Source organism: Miniopterus natalensis, chromosome 3, assembly GCF_054644295.1.
Source record: "Miniopterus natalensis isolate mMinNat1 chromosome 3, mMinNat1.hap1, whole genome shotgun sequence".
NCBI lineage: Eukaryota > Metazoa > Chordata > Mammalia > Chiroptera > Miniopteridae > Miniopterus > Miniopterus natalensis.
Genome location: NC_142083.1, coordinates 43,578,338 through 43,604,771, shown reverse-complemented (window position 1 = coordinate 43,604,771; position 26,434 = coordinate 43,578,338). Strand labels below are relative to the sequence as shown.

The 26,434-nt window shown below is 34.5% G+C and overlaps 1 protein-coding gene across 1 annotated transcript in view; it reads left to right on the top strand.

The window, feature by feature from the left end:
- EDIL3 (EGF like and discoidin domains 3) overlaps window positions 1-26,434 on the top strand; it is a 357,017-nt gene that overhangs the window by 107,635 nt on the left and 222,948 nt on the right. The window contains exon 3 of the mRNA XM_016210330.2: window positions 23,912-23,941. Coding sequence (XP_016065816.1) covers window positions 23,912-23,941 — 30 coding nt within the window. The remainder of the gene's footprint in view (window positions 1-23,911; window positions 23,942-26,434) is intronic.

Genomic DNA, 26,434 nt, shown 5'->3' with positions numbered 1-26,434 from the left:
ATCGAGTTTTTATTTGCTTTATCGTTTAGCACAGTATATTTGTTATGCCAATTCCAATTTAATGTGTTGGTTTTATAAGATTAAATAAGTGCCCTAAAAGTTTAAAATGTCCATAGTTTCTTAAATACAACTTTGCTATATTGTGAAATGATATTTTTAAGGGATGAGAGGATAAAGAAAAACCAAATACACTTTCCAGGTTAGATAACTCTTTAGGACAGACGCGTCACCTTATTTGCCTTTCTACCACCTCCGTACTTTCTCAGCTCCATACTTTCTTACATAGAATAAGGGAATATTGAATATTTATTGAATAAAAACAACAACAATGCCTTTAATAGCTAACCAACCTTAGATTTTTTTCATATTTTAAAAATTTATTATTGGAACAAAATAAATGAAACTTTAGATTATTGAAGATCATCCTTCCTGTTTAATTTTAAAAATATCTACTACTTTGCTGGGACCTGTTTGCTATTGTTTCCCTGCTATAGGGCATCACGAGTGCAGAAAGCACAGTGTACCAGAATTTATTTATTTTCTCATTCAAAAGTTATATGTATTTTAATGTAAGATCTTAAAAGACAAAAGTTTGGGCTGTCACTATTGCTGTATTTTTACTTCCACGTTAATCCCCCAAAGATGGAGGTATATCTAAAGTTTTTTTTAATCTTTCAAACCATATGGTTCTGTGATTATATGAAGTTCTAAATCACCTTATTTTTAGTTACCAATGAAAAGAAAATAATATTGTCTCTATTTGCTTAGGAAAGTTGTGTTTTGATCCCAATTAAAAGTATTTTTACTCTGTTTATTCTGTAAGCAAACATATATATATATATATATATATATATATATATATATATATACTCACTGTATCGTTATATATCTCTAAAGTAGAGTATCAAATACATGCTATTCTTAGAGGTAAAAACTGTTTTTGATTTTACCTCAAACCTCATTACTTTGAAGCGGCCTTTTTTTCAAGTTCTTGATGCTACTTATTTCAGAAGAGATTCTCATCTCATTTTGTACTTTAATTCTTCCCTCTCAAAGCATCTAGTGTCAGATAGTACAGGACACTTTACCACATCTGAGATCAGTCCTCACATCATGTACATTCCTGTGTTATGTGTGGAATCTTGGAGATATTGAATTGCTCAGATTTGTGAACTTCATTTGCTAGACAACATTGCTTTCCTTTGACTCAATTCTTGTTCTGTCTGTATATTCCAGTTTCCATCTTTTACCTCTTTCTGTTTCTATCCATTTCTCTCCCTACTCTCTCTGTCTCTTTCTCCACCATACACATCTCCCTTTATACAGACCTATCTTGATGTCTCAGTGTTCCCAGCCTCCTAGTGTTTTTAAAACTCATGCTGATATCCATAAAAGGCAACAGGAAAACATGTCTCAGAGCAAAGGAAAGGAAAAAAACACACAAAAAACCCTACTACACATGTTCAGATTTGAAGACATTGGCCAGATTAACCAGTGTTTGCACAGATGTGCACATGATGCCAACTCCTTCTCCAGGGCACTTGTACACGGACAACCATGTGGTTAAGCTCCAAATTACTTTCTAATTTCCTCCTCACATTCCTGGTTAATACCGTGTAATTTGGAGTCCAATGTCGACACATTTATTCTATATAGAAACTTCCATTACTAGTGAATATTCTAGAGTACACAAACAAAATTTTTTGGAATTATTAAATTGTTCAAGTTTGATGGCATAATTCTCCAGTAAACTAATGAAAATATAAACTTTTACAACACAAATATATAGTATATTAATGCAACCAAAGAGAACAAAAGAAATGATTGACTTTTAAAAATAAAATCCTAGTTTTTATTGATTCTTAAATATATATTGAGTGCTTACTGAGTAATAGTTACCTAAATGGTAGAATGCAGTGGTAAGCAAATTTACAGAAATTCTTGTCTAGCTAGGGAAGCAGAGAAATAAATAAATAGATAATATGATGGTTGTTGCGGTAGGAGGATTATATGGAGCCATAAGACTATAAAGCAGGTGTCATATCTTAAGCTAGGTGTCAGAAAATGCATGCCTACCTGAAAAATATCTTGATATAATTCTTAAAGATAATTTCAATCTAGCAGACAGAAAGCTAAAAGTATTCAAGACAGGAAATAATTCTTAGAAAAGCCAGGAGATAAGAAAAGTCATAATTCCATGAACTGAAAGAAATTCAGTGTGACTAGAGCTTAAGAGAAAAGGAAAGACATGGTGGCCAGCAATGAGCCTGCAGATAGCAATGATGGCAGATTCTGCAGTCCTGCAATTATTTTTAAGGACTTTGCACTTATGCTAAGAACAATGGAGAAGATTTGTACTTTTGTCACATGGGGGGGGGGGGGAATAGAACAGATTAAGGCAGAGAGACAATTAGAAGGCTACTGCAGAAGACCAGGTCAGACATGATGATCTTGGCCTGGATCAGTGTCCTAACAGGGAACGGAGAGGAGAAAGTCAATAAATATTTAAATAATATAGTAGCTAATTACTGGTAACTTATAGGGTAGTTGAGTAGAAGGAATTTGGAGAAAGTAAGAAGTGAAGGAGAAATATCACGAGTTTCTGACCTGAGCAAATGGCTGCCATTTACTCAGACAGTGCAAATTGAGGATACACTGGCTTTGGAGGCAGAAAATTAAGTGATTATTTCATATATTGAGTTCAAGGAATTAGCTAGATATTAGGTAAGAAGCCAGACACAGATTAGTAAGTCACAATTATATAGATATTTACCGATGCTCAAAGAATGTATGGATCTGCGCAGATGCACAAAAACTTCTGAAAAGATGAGAATACCTAGAAATGGAAACTGATAAGAGGTTCATCAATAATTAAGGAGTAGGTAGAGAAAGTTAAACCTGTAGGGGAGACTGAGAAAGAGTGGTCAGGAAGATAGAAGAGAAACCAGGAAAGTGTGGTACCCCAAAAGATAAGGGTAAACTGGATTTCAAGGAATGAGTGATCAGCGGTGTCAAATATTGTGGAGAATTTTATTGAAATAAGATTCACATTGATTATATATGATTTATGGATGATATTGCCAAGGTCAGTTTTGTTGGAATTTTGGAGAAAGAGCTAGATTGTGGTGTATGGAAGAATTGGAGTAAGATTTTAAAAGGTGGCTAGGAATACAGGGGAAATTCCTCAACTTGATAAAGAATGCCTCCAAAAAAACCTTTGACTAAAATCATAATGGTAAGAAACTCACTTTCCTTCTTGGATCTGAAACAAGACAAGGATGCTCCCTCTCACTACTCCATTTCAACATTGTACTAGAAGTACTAGCTAATACAGTAAGACAAGAAAAGGAAATAAAAGGTTTACAGACTGGGAAGGAAGAAATAAAACAGTCTGTTCACAGATGACATGATAGTCCCTGGGGAAAGAAATTCTGAAGAATCAACCAAAAATCTCTTGGAACTAATAAGCAATTTTAGCAAGGTTGTAGGATGTAAGGTTGATATACAAAAGTTAATACTTTTCCTATGTACGAGTAATGAACAAGTGGAATTTGAAATTAAAAATACTATAGGAAGAGCATAGAGGAGTTTAGGCAGTGAAAATACTCTGAATGATATTATAATGACGAATCCATGTCATTATACATTGTCCAGACTCCTACAATGTATACACCAACTGTGAACCTTAATGTAAACTACAGATTTTGGACAATTTTGATGTGTTAATGTAGGTTTATCAATTGTAAAAAATGAACCAGTCTGGTGGGGAGTGTTGATAATAGGGGAGGCTATGCACATGTGGGGTCAGGGACTGTATGGTAAATCTCTATACCTTCCTCTATTTTGTTGTGAACTTAAAACTGTTCTTAAAAAAAAAGTCTTTAATTTAAAAATGGCTATAATATCTCAGAGGGAAGCAGGTGGAAAGAGATTAACCAAAGAACTTATATGCATAATATATGCATAACCCACGGACACAGACAACGCCCGAAGGCCAGGGGCGGGGTGGTGGTGGTGGACAGGAGCAGGGTGGAGGGGATCAATGGGGGAAAACAAGGGACATTTGTAATACTTTCCACAGTAAAGATAAATTTTTAAAAATGGCTATAATAAGCATTCATCAACTTATTTATTTATTCATCCAATCATCAGATATTTCTTGAGCATATACTATATGCCAGGCACTCTTGGCATTGAGAATATGACCATTAAAAAGAATAGTCTGTTTTTTTAGACTATATCCAAGTGTTGGCCTTCATGCATATTTTAATCAAATGAGGAATAGACAGTAAGCCATCACACTTATGATAAGTTCTGGAAAGAAAAATAGAGACAAGTATGGGACAGAATAAGAGGAAGTATATTTTTGGATAGGAATGTTAGCAAAGACTGAGAAGTGGTGTTGGAACAGAGAGTGGAACTGAGATAACTTCCCTGTATAGGGATGGAGAGAGAGGACAGTAACTGAAATAGAAATTTGGGACAAGGGAGATTTTTCTTTTAAGGTGGAACTGCAAAGTCATTATGATTCAGAAAAATTACATAAAAACTAAGCTTGTGTTTCACTAAGAATAAACTATGTTAGATGACTCATAGATATTTCAATGATATTTATAATAAATTTAGCCTCTTAAAACTATCAGTCTGAAAACAAAGGATGCAAATATTGGAATTTGATAGTAATTTAAAATCAGCATCATTTTTACAAGAAAATTCAAAGCGCCCGTGTTATTGAGGATAATTCAGTACAGGATAACAAAGTCGGCATGTCATTTCATTTATAACTCTTCCCCATTCTCCTCTCTGTAGCTGCATCGGCGTCTGACCAGGTTTCTCTTATTTGGAAAAACTTAATAAACAGGAAGGTGCTTTATGCTGTCCTAGCTTCTCCTGTCCTCTTCTGTCTCTTATATTTTGCCCAAACTTATCTCTCTTTGGTGGTTGGTATCCCTTTTCTGCCTGAATTGAGGTTCTTCAGATCTCATCATTAGGTTCTGCTAACCTGTCCTCTTGCTTTCTGTGTCCTTGTGAGAAATTGGTTACATTTAAATCATAAACATAAAGTCTCTCATAACAATTAAAAACAATAATTTACACTGTACATCTTGCCCATGAATAGCCATATTCATGTTTATCTTCTAGAAGATGATCAGTGTCAGAATATCAAGCAGTGTAACAGAGGCTGACTTGTCTAAAAGTCGGTGACGGTAAAATATCAGAAAGTGAACAAACTTTAAGTAGACCTCTTGGGTAGAGTGAGGCTATTTTTAGTTTTCTAAATTTTGGTTACCAAGTGAGAGATTTGGTAATTTCATTTAAATCACTTATATATTAAGTGAAATTATAAGTCAGTTTTTTTCTCCTTTAAGGTTGTTTCTTGGACTAAGGAAGGACAACTCATAATTGAATCCATACTTCTAGAAGTGATCATGATGAAATCTATTCTGAATGGACTAAAAATACTTTCTCAAAAGCTGCTAGCCATTATTGCTAAGAAATTTCTCAGTTAACTAGAGTCAAGGGGATTTATTTTCAGAGTTATATTTACTTACTTTCTAATAAGAAGGATTAAATATGTGTTCATGCAAACAAATAGGACTGTACAGTAATAATGACAGAGTTCAGGGAAAATTTTTGCCATTTATTTTGCAAACATTACAGAAAAGTAATTTTGTTTTATATATATAAATATTTCTGTAGCATAGCTTATAAACTATTAGCTTATTAATCTAAAAATGTTTCTACTTTGTTGGTAATTACAAGGATTAGAATTTGTTAGCTTGCACTCCCAAGCCCTAACAATTGTATATTGCCTTCAGAGAAAATATATGGAACATCAAAGAGCCTCAGAAAATGTCAAGTACACAAATCCTCTCTTGGTCAGAAGAAAGACAAGCGCTAACTCGCAGTAAAGCTTCTACTGGAAAGAAAAGACAATGTAACACATTTTTGAAAAGTTGACATATTCATTTTACTCGTCTTTTTTCCACGTGTGTAGTTTTCCTATTGATAGGGGATGAATGCTATCATGAAGGAAGAGATAGTTGATGTGTATCATTAAGTTTTTTCTGCTTAACATCATCACAAATTTAGTGGATTTAAACAAACATCGGTCTCATAATTCTGTAAGTTTAGCAAGTGTTCTGGTTGACTAGGGCTGGGTAGTAGATGGTGGCTCTGCTGGGACAGCTTTTCTGGGGATCCAACCCACAGCCCAGGCCTGTGCCCTGACAGGGAATGGAACTGTTGACCTCTTGGTTCCTAGGCAATGCCCCACCACTGAGCAATGCCAGCCAGGCTCTTTGATCTTTTAATAGTTTTTATTGGCAATGCAAAACGTTGGGATGGAAAGGGTCAATGGGGAAAAAAGGGAGACATCTAGAAGACTTTCAACAATAAAGATACATTTTTTTTAAAAGTTGGTAAACATGCAGATGTATTTGTAGATTTTATTTTTAAGTTAGTAGCTATGAATACAATGAATATTTTTAATAGAGGAAGAAAAGTAGAAACACTCTTAAAAAAGGAAAAACTTAATTATATTCTGTTCATATTAGAAAAGTGAAAATGAAAAGTGACATTAAATGGTCCTTTTATTTAGGTTGCAAATGAAGTGGTATGAAATTGTTTGTGCCACTGCTAAAATGTGCAATTAAACACACTTAAGAAAAGGAAAATTACTATTTTAAAGTGATAGGCTAAGTGACAAATTTAGCATTAATCTCTAGAAAAATTTTATCTTCCAAGTTAAATTCTTTTCTGGAAAAGAGATCTACAGGTGACTCACAAATGCAATAAAGTAGTTAAGACATGCCCAACAATCTTCAAAACTGTTCACACTGTTACTTGGTTTTATCTTTCTCATTGATTTTCAGCATGAATCTATTTTTTTATTCTGACCATTATACCTATTATTTGTTTTTTAAATAGAATTAATTACACATCAATCCATGGTATCCCAAACAGAACAGATTACAAAAAAATAACATTATTTTTAAGCAACTGTGAAAAGTGTTAAAATTTTGTCATTTTAGGGAAATTGCTGTGTTACTAGAGATTGAGCAAAGTGTTTGTTTTTCCTATGATTACAATAGAAATAAGAAAGTAAAAAAAGTAATCATAATTAGGTTGAGCTGCTGAATACCCTTAGCAGGAAAAAAAGTTAACAGTGTACACTGATTTTGTCTTGAAATTGGTAAATATTTTGTGTATAATTTATTTATTTTCTTCGTTACAAAAGTAATAAAGAAGGATATTTAGGAAATATAAAGCAGAATAAATAAAAATTATAATCTTAGTCTATATATCATTTATTCTTTTTTCTGTCATTTATCTGTAGATTTATCACATATATTTCTATAACCACATACAATCATTTAAAGTGTGATAGCAATTTAAGTTGAACCCTTCATATTAAATTGTGAACAGGCATGTTTATATGTAAACATACGTGAGTGAAAACTTATACTGTACATACTTCATTTTGGTGTTTTTTACACTATAAAGTTAATAGATTGCCACTCATTACAAATTCTTTCCTGACATTATTTAAAATGTCAGGCTAACATTACATCATTAACCATCATTTTTTCAAACAACCCCTATGTTTTTGGATATTTAAGTTCTGTGCAAATTTTCTCTACATAAACATTTTGATAAGCACTCTGGTAATTATATTTTGAGTACATTCACCATTGTCTCTTTAGACTGAATTCTTAAAAGTCAATGGTTGGGTTAAGAGTTAACTGAAAACCTTTACTATCGTATGGATTGCATAGGAAAGGCTAAACAGTTTATTATAATGAATTTCTGATGAAAAGAAAGCCTAATAGGTTTAGATCTACTTAATTATAGTAATGTAGATTTGGGTTATAGTTATTTGATTTGTATAATTGGAGGGGATAAATATACTTGGGGAACAAAAGAAGAGATTGTTAACAAATTTTTAAGATAACATAAGAAGACTATATCCCCTTTTATTTTCACTTTTTATTATATAAGGCTATAAATCGCTTTAAGAGGACAAACTTAAAACAAGCATACATAAAGTCCAGTCTGATTGATAAAAACTATGAGGAAAGCCTATCCTCTAAAATTAAACTAATGCGAGAGGGAGTAGAAATTTAATCAAAGAAACCTTAAATACTGGCTCTAGAACATCTACAGTAAGGAGCAGATGTAGGATAACTGGATAAAGATAGCCTAAGGTCAGATAAAAGTAGTACATAGGAAAATGATTAATATCACTCTAATGGAAAGTGAGAGCCTATTGGTTGAATGACAGAGCATTTGCTATCATCTGTCCTCTCAGCATTAATTACAGACAATAGAATGAAGAGGATGAGATGAAGCATTAATTATTTATTGAAAATAAGTAGATAGGTTAAAAATTATTTCTTAGAACTATTAGTAACTACTGTAGAATTTAATATTAATAAGTTAGATAAACTCATTAATCAATACATTTTATTGGCACCTACTATGTGCTAGAATCATGCTGTTATGAGGAAATACTCGAGTCAAGCATGAGGGTTACTGAAATGGATAGAAGACATGAACCTTTTCTCCAGGAGCTTCAAGTAGATGTCATTGTGTGTGAAGGTTTATTTGGCCACAGTCCCTGAAACTAGAGGAAAACCGGTTGACACCTCAAGGTAACTTTGCACTCTACAACTTACTGTGCAGCATATAGCAAAGCGTTTATGTGTAGGCGAATTCTGTAATCCATATTCTTTAAAGGACAGGGCAACACATAACGAGTCATATAATGAGAGAGAATTTGGACAGAATTCTTTTCAGAATATGTTTACTTTTTCCCATTGGATGTGTAAAATTTACAAAACTATGAGTTAAAATGAATAACAATCACTATGTATTGTTATATTTATTTTATTTTAATCAAAGCTGGGGAAGTAAAGCAGGGAGAACACAATTTTAGTCCTAGCCAAAGATAGAACTGAGATAAAGGTGTTTCCGTAAGTACTAATCCTTGGAAAATAGAGCAAATTTCAAATAAGAATTAGCACCTTCTTTGCATAGTATATTGATAAATCCCATAGTGTCTTTATCTGGTAAGATTTTATTTGAGAAGTCAGACCCTAATTGCTTCATCCAAATCATAAAGAGCAATTGGTACGAACTTATTTCTGTTACTCATCAGCACAGTAGCTACCAAACATTTGCACAAAGACAGATGTTGTTTGTGTCAGCTCAGCTCTTTCCATCAATGGCTTTGACTCCACAGACAGTGGATAAATCGGGGTGCGCCACAAAACATGCTCTGGCAAAAAGGTCAGCTTCCATTAATTATTCAACTGTGGAGGTCAAGGTATATTAGTTTCCACAATGATCTTCTGACCCAAAACTTCTGTGGTAAATCTCGCCTCACAACTAGGGAGGCTGGCTCTCAGGCCATCATGTAATGAACACTGAAGGGGGTGGGCAGGTAGGTTTTTTTAATACAATTTATCAATCACCATGATGCCAAGGACATTTTCTTCCTCACCCTTTTCCTTTTAATAGTGTCTTGAATTTTTAGAGTACTCTATTCATTAAAATGCTAATACATAGATTATTCTTGTAATAACCTTGAAATAAACAGTTGAGCTCATACCAATCTCAGTGTTAGTGGGAAAATGATTCTGTGATCATCGGAATGGCTAGATGGATAAGGTCATAGGTTCCTGCTCTAAAGCAGGCAGAGCTGGTGTTAAGCCTGAAATTTTGTCCTATGCTTTTTACACAGTTCAGTGTTTTTGTTCAAATTAAACCATGCTGGTTACACATATGGGAATGGATGGTTTGAAAGAATGAGGTAACTTGTAGTGGTAATAACACTAATAACTTTAATGCCAGTGTTCATCAGATGCTCACTTGGAATTCTATAGAAGCACATTCTCTAAAGAATTTCATCCTGGTGTTGTGGTTAAAAACTCGGCCACACTGAATTCCAGTCCTGGCTGTTAGGTTTACTGTTTGGATTACTTTGAGCCAGTTGCTTAACCCCTCAATGCCTTCTTTCCTACCTTGTAAAATCGAGATTATAATAGTACCAATTTCAAAGGGGTTTTATTCAAATTAAATAAATTAATATATGTAAGGCTCTTAAAACAGTGTATCACTATAATTACAGCTCTATAGGAGTTATAAAATAAGTAAATATAAACAAACCTTATAGACAATTCAAAAGCTACATACAGAAATCAAGCTTCCAAGTCCCTGAATATTCTTTCATCATTTCAGTCATTAATAACACTATTGAAATGCCCAATAAATACTGAGCTATTATATTATGTCAGGATTTTTTCTGCTTGTCCTTGAATGTGCAAACCGGGGGCAATTTAGCTGTCAGTTTTTAATTTTTTCAAAAGTTTCTTTCTTTCAACATAAAATTTGACAAATCAACCCTATGTTTTATTATTTGAAAATTGTAAGTAACATTGGCATAATTAGGAATTGACCTTTTATGAATATAGCTTTCTTTATGCTTACAGCAGATAACTTATGAATTGATTTTTCTTTATAAGATTGCAAAATGGGAATCCCATAAAGGCATAATAAATACTAAGTTGGAGCTTATGACAACATGTTAATATTAGGTTCTTATATAGAGTAGATCAACAATAAACTTTTTATGGCTTTGCATAATAGTAGAATCACAGAGTAGAAAAGGACACTAGGATCTGCCATTTAATGAATGTTAGTGAGGGTCTCTGGAAAGCTATTCCTGACCACCAGAAGCTAATCTCTCCTTTGCCTATGACCCCATGATGAAGGGCCTGCCCTTGAGATACACACACAATGCAAAAAGCAATCATCAGAAGAAGAGAATAAAGTGCTATACGGTGTCAAGAGGAGGAACGGTCGCTTCTAGTTCTAGGGTTCAGATTGGATGGCTCAGATGGCTTTTGAGATGGGCTGGGATGCAAGAGTAGTTCACTGGTGCAGTTATTGGATGGGGACATTTTAAGCAAAATACAGGATGATAAGCACAAAGATGTGAAACTTGGGAGCCTTCTAGAAGAATTAGCATTGATGGTTGCCCAGATTATTGGTGTTTATAGGGATGTTTGGGGGCCAGACGAGGAAGGTGATTTGGACCTATATTGTATAGGGCCTGTAGTCATCCTCTTGACTAGTCCCATAATGTAATTTTCAATATTATTAAAATTGTCCCAGGAACATGATTCTATAACCTCATTTGATAATACATTATTGCAACATGAAAACATTATAAAATAACACAACACAGACCCCTCAATGGAACAATATTTGAGATAATTTTTAAGTACTACCTCAGGCTTTTATTTTGAGGATTAAATTGTACTATTTTTTTCTATTACATTTTTATTCTGCCTCCAATATAAGTCTATTTTTCAACCCATTATTTATTGTGATTGTTTTCAATAAGACTTGGTCTAATAGGTTAGTTGATTTGGAAAAGTTTGAGTGTGGCTTATTGACTGAAATTAGTGCTAATTTCTAATCTAGAATTTCTAACCAGAGATTAACTGCTGGAAGAAACAGCTGTAAGGTTTAAAGAGGGTTTCCAGGAAACCCTTCTATGACTAGAAATGTCAGTTGACATGAGAAAGAAAATCACATGAGAAGAAACAAAATATTTATATTCGCCTGAATGTACACCTAGTCTTGAACACTAAGGAAGCTGTTGCAATAAAGACAAAAGTTTGGTTTTCCTGTCTGTGGACTTAATCAACTATACATAAAATATATGCAAACTATATTCTTTGAATGTAGAAAGTGAAAGATTGGAAGAATACCATCGAGGTTTTGCTTGGTTTCAAAATTTTGCATTATTTCTTATTGCTAAAATATTTTTAACATTGCTTGCAAGCCAGTCACATTTTCCCTTAACACCCCACCCTAAGCATGACCTCCTCATTTCATGTCCCTTTTTTTTTTCCTATCCAATCTTGCCCTAAGACTGGAAAGAGATAAGACTTAGTATTCCCAGTGTTCTAGGAATTGGTCTATAATGTGGGGCTGGAAGAGGAGGGAAAGGAAATTAATTCTTTACTCTTTTAGTAGCTAATACAATGCTGGATTGATAGTTGTGATATAGCAGCCTAAGGAAGGCAGGTAACAATGCCATTGCATTTTGTAGTAGTTAGATCTTATCTGGAGAACTAATTCTTGTTATAAGATCTTGTTCCTGTTGCTGTATTAAAAGACCTTAACAGAATTTAATTTATTAAGAAGAGATTAACAAATATGATGACCAGAGTATATGCTGTGACATATGAAATTAAGTGGAGGTGTTTGTCACAGTTAAGAGAATTATGGGAAATATGATAGCTATCTTCAAATATTTGAATAACTGGTATATCAAAGACAGAGCCAAATATTCCATTGTCCTCTAGAGGCTATCTCTGGGGGAGCGATGTGACATGTTTCTTTCTGAGATTATGAATTCCCTGCCACTACAAATTTTGAATCAATATTTACATTTTTTTAAAAAAATCCTCATTCGAGGATATGCTTTTATGATTTTTAAAGAGAAGGGAAGGAAGAGAGAGAGAGAGAGAGATCTGTTGCCTCCTGTACATGCCCTGCCCAGGGATAGAACCCACAACCTTGTGGTGTATGGATTATGCTCCAACCAGCTGGCCAGAGCAATGTTTAGATTTTTGATTGGTAGGTTGAACTATGTGACCTTTAAGTTTTGTTTGGATTTAACATTCTATTTTTTAAAGTTGCTTCTGTCCTGATTTCTGGAAGAATTAATAGTTGCATTCACAACTGGAAAATGCCTCAAAGATAGAAGAGTGAGGCTTGAGCCCTTCCTGCCTAGCTCTGAACCTTTATTAAATTTCATTGTCTTAAAGTTAGACTGGTCCATGTTTTTATCAGTTGAGCTCTTTAAAGACATTCCAATTAAGGATAAATTTAGCCCAGGGAGACAAGTTTTGCAGATAGGGAAATTATATTGTCAATGTCATTTGATTAACACCTGAATGTGAAGATCCACTGACTCTTTTCTTTTAAAAAAGGTCCTAGTGATTCTGAAAAGAGCACTTAATTTTAGTTTCTGTTTTAACAGGCAGGGGAAAAATAATTCCTCTGTAGCAATCATCAACTCATTGCTGAATAAGTCAGTGGCATGTTAGATTAGTGGAGTTCACGTAGGCAAGCAAGCAGAGGCTGTGCTTTCTCTCCTATAGCTAGTGTCCTTGGGATGAGTTCAAAGTACATGAAAAACAATAATAATAATAACTCCCCCTGACCAGAGAGAAACGATCCACCAGAGATAGCTCAGCTCCCTTTGACTTAGACCTGCTCACTGTTTTTTTTCCTTCATTTTTTACGTTTCAAAAGATATTTTAATTAAGCCAAATATGTGGATCTGTATTCTGGGAACCCATCATTTCAAAGCCATCATAAAATTTTTTAATTCAACTAACCAATGTCAGAGGGAGGGAGGAGGGCGGGTGGGTGGAGGGGGAGAGAGTAACCAAAGATTTTATATGCACATATGCACAGCCCAAGGACACGGACAATGGTGGGGACAGGGACTGGGGAGGGGCATGGGACTGGGTGGAGTGGGTCATTGGGGAGAAAAAGGGACATCTGTAATATTTTAAACAAAAATAAAATTTAAAAAAATTCTGAATTCATCTTTGGAATATAAGCAGTGAAAAAGGAATAATATTTTACTAAAAGGCTTCACAGACTTCAAAAGTAGTAAAAATGTCATGTTGAAATAACTGTACCATGTTAAATACTTGTTTCTGTAGATACATATACTCATGCATTAGATACCAGTATTTTCTAATAAGGTAAATTTCTGTCTTCAATTAATCACCATTTATTTAAAAAAACACACATTAAAATTCTATATTATTTATATTCCAGAAGGTACAGAATATTCAGTATTCAGCGTCCCTAGTGGGGTAGGGAGTGATGGGCAGGGGGATCTGTTAGTCTAAGGCTGTACCTGCACGAGCACAGAGCTCAGCAATTTCTTTGTCTCTGCGTCCTGTGCTATGTGGACTTGCGACACTGGGAGTTTTACTTGATCTCCATTCATGGTAACTATTGCAGGGGAGTAACTTTCATAGGAAGAAGACACAAATATAAATTGTCCAGTGTATTTAAGAAGAATATTAATAAAGATAAGATGATGGCATAGAAAACAGAATCATTTTGTTTTATTTTAAAAAAGTTAATATTTTATATTGTGTATAGAATTATAGGCTCCTACTGATTTAATACAATTATTTGGTCATTCATTTTTGTTTCATTTTTCTACCACTATTCAAATGGAACCTGATTATTCTTTGAAATATTACTTATAGGAGAGAAGCTCCTGAGTGTATCCAAATAGCACTCAGTAGAGACTTAGTTAAATAAACTGTTATTTCCATAAAATAAAACATTTTTCAATGCTGCCCATAGTCATTGATTATATTGACATAAGAAAATGTGCAATAAATTAATGAAAAAAGCAAGTTATAAAACAGCATATATTTTATAATCCTATTTTTATTCTATTATAAATATTAATCATTATATATTATGTATGTATACAGGGTGTGGCAAAAGTAGGTTTACAATTGTTCATATGTAAAATAATGCAATAATAATACAAGAATAAATTCTGTGTTTCATGTACTCACAATTGTAAACTTACTTTTGCCCCACCATGTATGTAATCTGATGTTTAAGTAATTTTACTTCAAAATTCAGTTCGAGGTGAGTTTTTAGTTGGTAATTTAGATGATTTACTAAATATACTTCTATTTTCTAATGCAAACCTTAACCCATTGTAACAATGTGTTCGGTTTTGATTTTGACAGCACCCTAATCACAAGATCTCTTCTGAGATGAACAGTTTCTGTGGTCTCCCTAAGTGGATGCCGTCACTGAGATCTGTGCCCATATTACTGATCTACCCACTGCCTTTTTGTTTTTTGTTCTTTTGGTTTTAATAGATTTGCTTTTTAAATTAGCTCATTTGTCCAGGCTTACGGGAATGAGTCGAGGTCGGAGTGAGCAGTCTCCCGCACATGACTAAACGGAAATTCATGAAACGTAAGCCTGATGGTCTCAGCATCCTCCTGCCTGTTGCTGTGAACGTTCACACGGCGAACAGTAACTGAGCTCCACGGCTTTCCCAGTCACATTAAACAACATTCCCACTGCAGGTTTATTCCTTTTCCTACATTAATTTTCAAATAGATTATGAATTAATTTTGTTGAAATTGATAAATCTGAGCAATCACTTATATTAACTTCTGATCTGCTTTATTCCTCATAAGTTTCTTCTATTTGTGAATTTTCTTTGTATACCTTAGGTTTAGGTTCCAGGTCTTGCTTTACAATAATGTAAAAACAGTCATCAAGTTTACTTACTGGACTTTATTTTCTTTCTAAGAAAATTTACTCAGCACCAGTTCTGTGCACTATACAAAATTAAAATATAACCATTTCTTAAAAGAAGAACAATGAATAATATGCAGTTAGGGAACAAGACTGGAAAATATTTTTGTCATTTTCTTTAGAACTGGCTTTCAGTTATATTTTAAAAGTCATAGGAGGTGGAAGGGGATAGCTATATAAATCTGGAGATGGAAATAAATACTAAGAAATTGGGGGTACTAGGATCTGAACTCAGCCCACAAGGATGGGATGGATTTGGATAGGGAGGAAGGGCACATTGAATAAACAAAAGCTATTTGAGGACAGTTGAATAGATATATGAAATGTGATTATAAGGCCTTTGTAATGTCAAGTCGCCTAACTTGAAAACTTTTAGTGCTTCCTTTATGTAGACAAATGTGTCCCAGTCATGCCCCTAAAGTCTTTTTAACACTAGCTGAGACATGAATGTAGGCTACTTGAGTCATATTATTTCTCAGCCTCCCAATACTCTGGCTTAGTTTTATAAACTATGTATATTTTTTAAATTCAGTGGCAAAAATGGAAACTAAAACATCCATTCATTCTTTATTATTTCCCCATCTGTACCTCTTTCTAAAATGAAAAAAATCACAATTGCACAGCTAATTGCTGTTAACATGATTCACAGTACAAGCAGCTTGTAAAACCCATGTGAGCTATATAACCACTAAACATGGAAAGTACATTTTGCAGTTCTATTTTAATGAGTCTCTTTAATTAATAAACTATCATTTGATGATTTTGAGTTAGTTTAAAATCACGGATTTATTTTTTTCTTGAGACGATCAAATGATCATTAAAGCAATCATTGTCTTTTTAACCATTACTTCTTTTCTCTCCTGACCAAGAAAGAAAATCTGACTTATATGGCTATATGTAGTTATATAAATTATTACATATATAAACACATAAAGATTTATATAATTAAAACATACATGGAGATGTAATTTTGTGTGTGTGTGAGTCAAATAATACAGTATAATAAAGGAGCCAAATTTTTGAGTAACAGGACTTAAAAGTTGCTATTACCAACTTCTGAGAACTGTATTAAATATCTATTTGTATTTTCTTTTAACAAGTATGTATTGAACCCTATAGTGTTGTAGACACTATTCAAAAACTATAGATATAATGCTAAGCAAAAAAGGCACATCCCTGCCCTTACAAAACTTCTAGTCTAATGGGAGAGACTATTAAACATACAAATAAATACATACTTACATACTAACTACATGTGTACATCATTATATTTTATGTATTGCATATTATTAACTGTATTGAAATATATGGCATCCTCTAAATCTAAGACAGGAATCAAAATGCATGTAAAGACTGATGGAACAGAGAAAACTTTCTAATTCTCTGAACATTTTCTATGCAAATAACATTGCTGTTCCTCAGTGTAACCCAAATATATTTCATATATTCAGAGGGTGTAGAACTGACCACAGCGTATGCTGTCTGAAGTCTTTGACCAGGAGAGACTTATGTTCCTCTTCATGTCTTCAAGAGGCAGAAGTTGTTAATAGCAACTTTTAAGTTCTGAGGCATGCCTTCTTTGGGCCACTGGCCAAGAACAAATAAATGAACAAAGACACAATAAAACATAGAGCATATAAAACAAAACCTCTCCTTAAATAATTCTTTGAATACTTCCAGAAGCAACTCCACACCTACTTAAATGACTGAATTCACAAATTTGCAATGATAATTTATTCTTCTTTTCCTTAATAAACACACACACACACGTTTATAGCTTTTAACATCTGGGCAGGCATGAATAATCGTGAATAAATATTATTGTTATTTTCACATCACTGCAGTTGAATACAAACATTCTAAAATATTGTCAGAATACAAGAATATGTATTTCTTGTTGCTTTGCTTATGGAAATAATGAATTACATAGATAATTGTATACTTGCAAAGCATATTTAGTACATCATGAACTAGATTTATAATATAGCAAACAAAATAATCCATAAGTCAGTGTGAATTGAGTAACATCTATATATAAGATAGATATTAATGCTAAGAAATGTATTTCATATATTTCACAATGAGCTTATTGTATTTGATGGTGAGCCACACTGGATATAGAATTATTTTGAATGGATGGAATTTCTAAGTTATTAAAGTTTACTTAAAATGCCAAGGCTAAGACAAACAAAAATGGAAGGTATAAGAATGTTGAGACCACATAAGGAGACTAGAGGCTGTCTATGAGTAAGTGTGTGTTTTTAATATCATATGCATATCAGGGTAATGCACAGCCCACTGGGTTTAGGTAGTAATTGTACTTGACCCTTGATCCTGTGGAAGAAAGGAGAAAGGGAGAAAGGAAAAGGAAGGCGGGAGGGAGAAAGGGAAGAAGGAAAGAAGGAAGGAAGGTAAGTAGGTACCAAAGTAAACCTGAAGAAAATCTGCCAGATGCCTTCTCCTCTTTTTGCCAAGCACCAACCCAGTTCATGAACAGGTACACTCCCAGACTGTCCAGAAAAACAATGACCAGCTTCAAAATCAGATAAATAAGTTTATTGTATAAAAACATGGTGATAAGTTAAAATCCCAGCTGCCCTTGAATGTGCAGCCCAAGGCTGTATGTATTTCAGGTCTCACCTGCCTCAGAAATAATTTATTCCTTTTTATTATGCATTCTAATATATTTTGTTTTATATATATATTTTTCAGGATTCAATCTTCTTTATTTTTTTTTTAAGTTTCTTTATCTTTACTGTTGAAAATATTACAAATGTCCCCTTTTTATCCCCATTGAATTGATCCCCTCCACCTCACCCCCTTCCCACCCCCATCCCTCCCCCAGGCCTTCCCCATAACAATGTCTGTGTCCATGGGTTATGCTTATAAACATATAAGTTCTTTGATTAATCTCTCCCCGCTCCCCACCTTCCCTCTGAGATCCCTCAGTCTGTTCCATGCTTTTATGTCTCTGGATCGATTTTGTTCATCAGTTTATTTTATGTATTATATTTCACATATAAGTGAGATCATGCGGTATTTGTCTTCCTCTGACTGGCTTATTTCACTTAGCATAATATTTTCTAGTCCCTTCCATGCTGTGCCAAAGGATAAAAAATCCTTTTTTTTACAGCTGCATCATATTCCATGGTGTAAATGTGCCACAGCTTTTTTACCCAGTCATCTACTGATGGGCACCCGGGCTGTTTCCAGATTTTAGGGATTGTAAATTGCATTGCTATGAACATAAGGGTGCATAAGTTCTTTGTGATTAGTGTTTTGGGTTCCTTAGGATATATTCCTAGAAGTGGGATCACTGGGTCAAATGGCAGGTCAATTTTTAATCTTTTGAAGATACTCCATAATATATTTTAATACATTCAAATATATTTTAAATGGGAACAACCAAAGTGTTTATGGTTGTAGCAGAATGCTATTTATTTGCAAATAAGAGAAAGATCCATTAAAACTAGATAAACAGTAAAGAAGCACTTTTCCTTAAAACTAGAGTCTAGAGTTAGGTCAGTGCATGATTCAATGGCTTAACAATATCATCAGTAATCTACTTGCTTTCTGTTTCTCCACTATGCCTTTGGGTAGGATTGGCTTCTTTCTAAAGGTGGCTCCCATCATGGTTGCAAGAGGTCTGCCGACTTACCTCTGGGGCCACAGGCTTCCTTGTCCGTATCTAAGAGAAAGAGAGACGGTTATTCCTGGGCACTTTCTCAGAAGCACAAGGAGCCCTCCTTTCCAAGAGCCTCTCCTCACCCAAGCACACACAAACCTGTGCTTACAGATTATTGCCCCCAAGTGGGTCATATACCTACCTAGACCAATAACTGTGGTCAGGAAAGGAGAAAATATTTACTTAGTTCAGAGATCAGACTTCCTCTTGAATTCAAAAGAGGAGTCATCTTCTCCCAAGGATTGATGTAGATTCCTTAATAAACCTGAAGATATTGTAAGAGAAAGAGCATTGAAAACTGGTGAAGCAATCATGGTATACATTGCAAGGGGTTTCCTATAAACCTGCTAATTTACTCCTGTAGTTCCAACAACTGTACCCATGGCTCTTTCCCACTGCAACAAACTTTGATGGGTAGAGCTGTAATTCTGAACACTTAGTGTTCATAACAGTCATCTGCTGAGCATTCTAAAAATGCAGTAAAATGGGCTGACACCCAAAATTCAAATTCAGTGGATCTGGGGCATTTTAGCAAATACTCAGGGTTATTCTCTATGGGCAATTATAGGACCATACTTAGCTAAATTTTGTATATCAGATATATATTTTTAATGCCTGTTTTATTATAACCATAATTTCTGTGCATCCTTCTTCATTGTGACCGTGCAGAGCAATACAGAATCATCTGTTTGTTTATTTTTGTTCTGCTTAGTGCATGTATTTTCTATTTTCAGGATTGGAGGAACTTGCATATGACACAGACTTTTATACTTTCTGTGATACTTATTTCACTTAAATATCACCAAATAGGCCACCGATGTCCATTTTGAGGATTATATGTATTTCTAGGGATCTAGGTGCCATCTGTTAATAGTTCATGATGCTTTGTTTGGTAATTCAGTTAGCTTACAAAGCCATCTTTGTCAGGGATAACTGAAACAGTGAATTAATGCCAGTGCTACCCCTTGTATGTGCTGTTGTGAGTGTGTGTGAGTGTGTGTGTGTGCATACCCGAGTATTATAGTAGTATGAATATTGGTTACCGACATCTGCATATTATGAGGAACCACAGCTATGGAGATGTTGCATAGAAATAGAATTCTATGCATACTTGTGTATCTGCTGACTCTAATATTGATAATTTTTTGCAAAGATGTTTTCAGGTCTTACAGGTTGAAGTGTAGGTTAGTGTACTACTTGCCCCAGAGGCTTTAGTTTTAAGATCTTTCTAAGTGCTAGGACTCCTATGCATTTGGAATTGTGTTTACTTCAGTACTTGCTAGTTCTTTCCTAAAATACCTTGTTTATCCATATATAATTGAGGAATAGATTCTTTGTTTTCCTTTCCTTTCCCTTTTTATTTATTTATTTTTAATTTTATTTTTGTTTAGAGTATTACAGATGTCACTTTTTCTCCCCAATGACCCGTTCCACTCCGTCCCTTCCCCCTCCCAGTCCCTCTCCCCACCATTGTCCGTGTCCTTGGGCTGTGCACATATGCATATAAATTCTTTGCTTACTCTCTCCCCCTCCACCCACCCCCCTCCTCCCTCCCTCTGACATTCGTCAGTCTCATCTATGCTTCCATGTCATTGAATCTATTCTGTTCATCAGTTTATTAAGTTCTTTAGATTCCACATATAAGTGAGATCATGTGATGTTTGTCTTTCTCTGCCTGGCTTATTTCGCTTAGCATAATATTCTCCAGGTCCATCCATACTGTCCCAAAGGGTACGAGATCCTTCTTCTTTACAGCTGCATAGTATTCCATGGTGTAAATGTCCCACAGCTTTTTTATCCACTCATCTCCTAATGGGCACTGGGGCTGTTTCCAGATCTTAGCTATTGTAAACTGTGCTGCTATGAACATAGGGGTGCATATATTCTTTCCGATTAATGTTTCAGGATTCTTAGGATGCATTCCTAGGAGTGAAATCACTGGGTCAAAAGGCAGCTCCATTTCTAATTTTTTGAGGAACCTCCATACTGTTTTCCATAGTGGCTGCAGCAGTCTGCATTCCCACCAGCAGTGCACTAGGGTTCCCCTTTCTCCACACCCTCGCCAGCACTTGTAGTTTGTTGATGGAGCCATTCTGACAGGTGTGAAGTGATACCTCATTATGGTTTTAATTTGCATCTCTGATGATTAGTGACATTGAACATTTTCTCATGTGTCTCTTGGCCATCCGTATGTCCTCTTTGGAGAAGTGTCTATTCAGGTGCTTTGCCCATTTCTTAATTGGGTTGTTTGTCTTCCTCTTGCTGAGTGCTGAGTTCTTTGTATACTTTGGAAATTAGCCCCTTATCAGATACATCCTTGGCAAATATGTTTTTCCATACCATGGGGTTCGTTTGCTTTTAAGGCTATTTTCTTTTGCTGTGCAGAAGCTTTTTAGTTTGATGTAGTCCCATATGTTTATTTTTTCTTTTGTTTCTCTTGTCCTAGAGATGTATCAGTGAAAATTCCACTACGTGGGATGTCTGTGACTTTACTGCTTATGTTTTCTTCCAGGATTTTAATGGTTTCTTGACTTACATTTAAGTCTTTTATCCGTTTTGAGTTTATTTTTGTGTATGGTGAAAGTTGGTGTTCTAGTTTCATTTTTTTGCATGTATCTGTCCAGTTTTCCCAGCACCACTTATTGAAGAGAATGTCTTTACTCCATTGGATACTCTTGCCTCCTTTGTCAAATATTAGATTTAATCTTTCCTCCTTAGGCATCACATGTTTAGGATATTTTGTTTAACTAAATAGTCAGGATTTCACCTGCTTATGTCTATCCCTGAATTATAGGGGACTTGAAGAAGTTTCCAAGGGAGAACTTTATTTTTCAAAGGGGTTTCCTCCCAACCCCTGCATCCAGGTGTTTGTTTTTGTTGTTTTTCCATATGCTTAGGTCTAACTAACATTCTCAGAGTTCTAGCCAGTCCTGGTTCCAGGACCGATTCTCCCTTCTTCACTTTTTCTCTCAGTGGATATGGAATCAGCGCTCTGTGAGACAATAAGGCATGGTGGCAAAGCTTGCTTTTAAAGTCACACTGACATCAGCTCAAATGCAATTGACCTTAGACAGACTGCTCAGTTACTCTGAACATCATTATCTTCATCTTTCAAATAAGAGTAATTTTCATCTCACCAGTTGCTTTATAAATTGAGTTCACACACATAAAGTGATTAGTCATAAGTGGTCTTTTTTTCCATTTTGAGTCTCTCCAGACTTTTACTAACAGTGACCCATCTAAGTCGGCACTTCTACAAACCCCTATGGTCTTTTCCTAAAAAAGGAATTCCTGGAAGCTACCAATACTTTCCTCTTTGAACATGTTATGATATATTTTGGACATGATAAAGAAGCTTACAGCTCTTTAAATATTTATATTCTCTACACCATGCATGACAACTGAGTTTGCTCTCTCCATTTCTTTATGTGCCAAGGAGACAAGCCAAACAGTGTGAGAGGGAAATACTGTCAGGACACAAAGTAAGCTTGTCTAATATGGATTCTGTGCAGATGTAATCTTAATGGAAAAGAGTGGAGACTGCTCCCTGGTTGCACAGTGGTACCTTGATTAACGAATCGCCTGGGAGCAAAGCTCCTTTATAAGCAGCTGCGTAAATTTTTATTTTAAAACTTCATGAATCAAATGAAATAGTGCTGGCTTGTGTCACCTATTTCAACAGTACTATTCTGGGTAAGCTGCACTTGTGCACAGAACAGAAATACCTCTTCATGGAGTGTCTATTAGTATAGAGGTGATGAGATGGATTCTAGCAAAAACTGTGAAGCTACTTCAGGTAAACTTTTTTTCACTGTTGTAATCACCGTGCTCCATCCCCCACATAAACCCAGCCTTAGATTGTTAGCCTTGGAAGCTTGCTGCTCTCAACAATTTCTCCCTTTAAAAACAGGAATCCAAATGATTCACACTTTGAATTACAGTTCATATTGCCTTATATTGATATGACTTAATAATGTCTCAAACCTGGCTGCAAGTTAGTGCTGCTGGAAGAGGTTCTGACTTAACTGGTTTGAGGTGGGGCCCAGAGTTTGGCATTCTAATATGGAGTCAGGGTTGAGAACTACAGCTTTAACAGAAAGTTGCATTTTCATATCGTGGCCTCTCCTGTCATAATATCCATGTTTATCGACATGTGGGCAGTAGAACACTTGTGCCAGAACCACTTAAGGTACCTTTAAAATGCAGGTTCCTGGGGCCTCACCACAGAATCACCACTACTGAATCCTGAAATATGTAGTACACGTGAGCGAGTGTGTTTGTGTGTATGTGGTGTGTGTGTGTGTGACAGGAGTCCGGGGGAGACCTAGAATATTCATGCTTAACCAACACCCAGAGTGATTCTGAGTCACTCTAATGATTAATAACTTCTGTCTTATTTATAATTTCTACCTCAAAGAACAGTTTTTCGACTACCAACAATGCCTTTTAATTCTTCTTTGCTAATAAATGTTTCTACAGAGTGGTTGATAGTGGGCTATTTTATGTTATTTAAAACATATTTTAAACAATATTATTTATAATAATTATGATAAATATACTCTAAATAAAGTCAATCTTATTTGTAATAGGAAAGAAAAGTCAAATTTAGACATTTGAATGGTCTTTTCTAATGCATGCATATTTTGAAGTATGAGTATATAAATGTTAATTTAATGTAAATACTCATTAATCTGTCATTATCTAATTATCTAATGACAGATTTCTAATATATACACAAAATTACAAGTCAAGAGCTTATAGTCATTGCTTAGAAATATGAAATCTCAACCTCTTTCTCTGTCTCTCTCCCTCCCTTCCCCACTGTAGCATCGGATGAAGAGGAGCCGACTTCAGCAGGTAGAGTTCCTGTTCCTTAAAAATTATTCTTATTTAATTCAGTACCCTTCATAATGGAGACACAACCCTTTGAAGTGTATATCTTAAGGTGCCAACCAGAAAACTCACAGGGTTTTATTTACTCTTTTTATTTCTTGGATCCACTGTCCCAGACTAAATGATGTTGGAGTTTTAAATAGAGAAAAGAACAGAGGAAAACACAGCACAACATATCACATCAACATTAAAGAATAAGGAAAATTAAAACATTCAGTAAAATGCCAAAAACAATGAAATGAGGAGGAAAAAAACTAAAATGATAAAATGCAAAAAGTAAATAAAATGGGGAGAATAAAGTAAAATGATAAAATACACTTTCAAAAATATGACTTTCCATGTAGAATATTGCATTACCAAATATATAACCATATATATGTTGTTCCCTCAGACACTCACGTTATTTAAAAGCATAATTTTTATAGTTATATGTAACTTAGTGGGACTACAATCTGGCATCATGACTGTTTCTTATTCGGCTAATCATCTGTTTAGGTAAACACAGGCTGCAGTCAGAACTAAGTATTATGAAGAATAAACATGGTAGGGAAGGCATGGTAGTTTCAGCATGGTTCTAGAACTGTGGGCTGAGTCAAAGACAAACGCCAGACACATTTATAAGGATATAGTAGGCGGCACAGCCGATCTGATTAGCAGTTAATAAAAGCCCCAGGCTTGCAGACCAGCAATATCGGGAAAAAAGGGGTCAAGCCCTGAGATGTAGGGGTTAGAGGCTGGTCTGAAAAGACTAGACCTCAGGACTAGATTATTTCTTAAGCAAATAATTGAGAAAAGAATTTAGGCCAGAGAGAGAAGAGCAGAAAGCAGTTACTAAAACTAATGGACACAGTGGGACTTGATTGTACAGGAAGGGGGGAATCTAGCCCAGTTATTGGGACTTGGGTACAAGGAAGGGTCATTTCAATTCATAGACTTAACTTATTTCAACTGGCAGAAGACTTCTTGATTTCGACCTCCCACCAGAACTGAGAGGGATTTTTACCTGTAAGTTCAAAAGGTCTAAAATTCAATGGAAGAATACAAAATAGACATCTTACAAATATCTTTAATAGACTCCAAGAGCGCCATATTGCCTTGTACTCATGGTAATTGTAACTGCTTTGTTAATCACAAAATTAGATAAACTCTCAATGTTTCATTTTCATAATATCCTCAGATAGTTTATAACCTCATTTGGATGATGAGAACTCGCTGTTTTCTCCTAGTGAGCTTCTGTTCCTGGTTTTAGGAGCAACCTAATCACGTCACCTATTAGCAAACTCATCTGCTGTGCATTTCCTCTGCCTAGTTTCTCACTTCCTTTGCCCTGATTTGAGGCTTTAGTATTTACAGGGTTGCCCACTGTATTTCTTAACCTTAATTGACTTTTCTCTTTGTGAGAGTATCAAACCTTGGGAACACCCATGCTTTTCTAACCTAGTTTCATTTCTCTTCTACTCCCCACACCTTGCTCTGTTGTCTGCCAAGCAATTTTGGTGCTATTGCAAAATAATAATTATTTTTGCATGACGAACATTAATTTTAACCTAATGCAAAGGATATTTAAGTAGAATATAACGATTTCTTAGTGTAATTTTCTTATTCTAAAATTATTTTAGTAATTTCTATGCTTACTAAGAACATCTTGTAAATAAAACTGAACATTTTTCTTCAAATATTTATTTTACTCTAGAGTGATCTGAACATAGAGTTTAAATTTTGTTTTAAAATTATTTTTGTTTTCAGATATAATCAGGTATTTTTGTTATGGTTTTAACATAGACTTTTAGAATAAAACAAATAAATGTATTTTTAGGAAATATTTTAACCAAATAATTTCACATATAGATTATATTAACATTGAGAAAATTTGTTATTTAAAGCAGACACTCATGTTATGTTAAAACTGGTACTGGAAGCCAAATGTGTTTTTATTTTATTTTATCAAAGTAGATAACAAAGAGTATTATTATGTAATTTTACTGTAACTTCTGAAAAAGTATTATGAGATTTGTAAAGACTTGATTTCAGAAGGTATATGAATAGTTGTGGGAATGGATTATGATTTTTTTAGTCCTTTTTGGCACCTCTCACCCCCAAATTTTCAACAATTATTTTGCTTAATTGAATATTTATTATTCTGTTAGAATAATAAATATTGTATCTTTTCAGTAATATGCATTAAATATTGTATCTTTTCAGTAATATGCATTAAAATATATCTTTTATTTACAATTGTTATTTATAATATCTTTATTTAATATATGATGAGTATTCTGTTTTACTCTCATCTCTTTCCATCAGCAGAATTTATCTAGAATAATCTTTTCGAAACTCAGATGCATTTTGGGGTCCTCCTGTAATTTATCTTCCTTTCCTGTTATTTCTCTATTTTGTTTAAATTATTAATGACATGCAATATTCTGTTTGCCACAGAAATTATTATTGAACTAAACT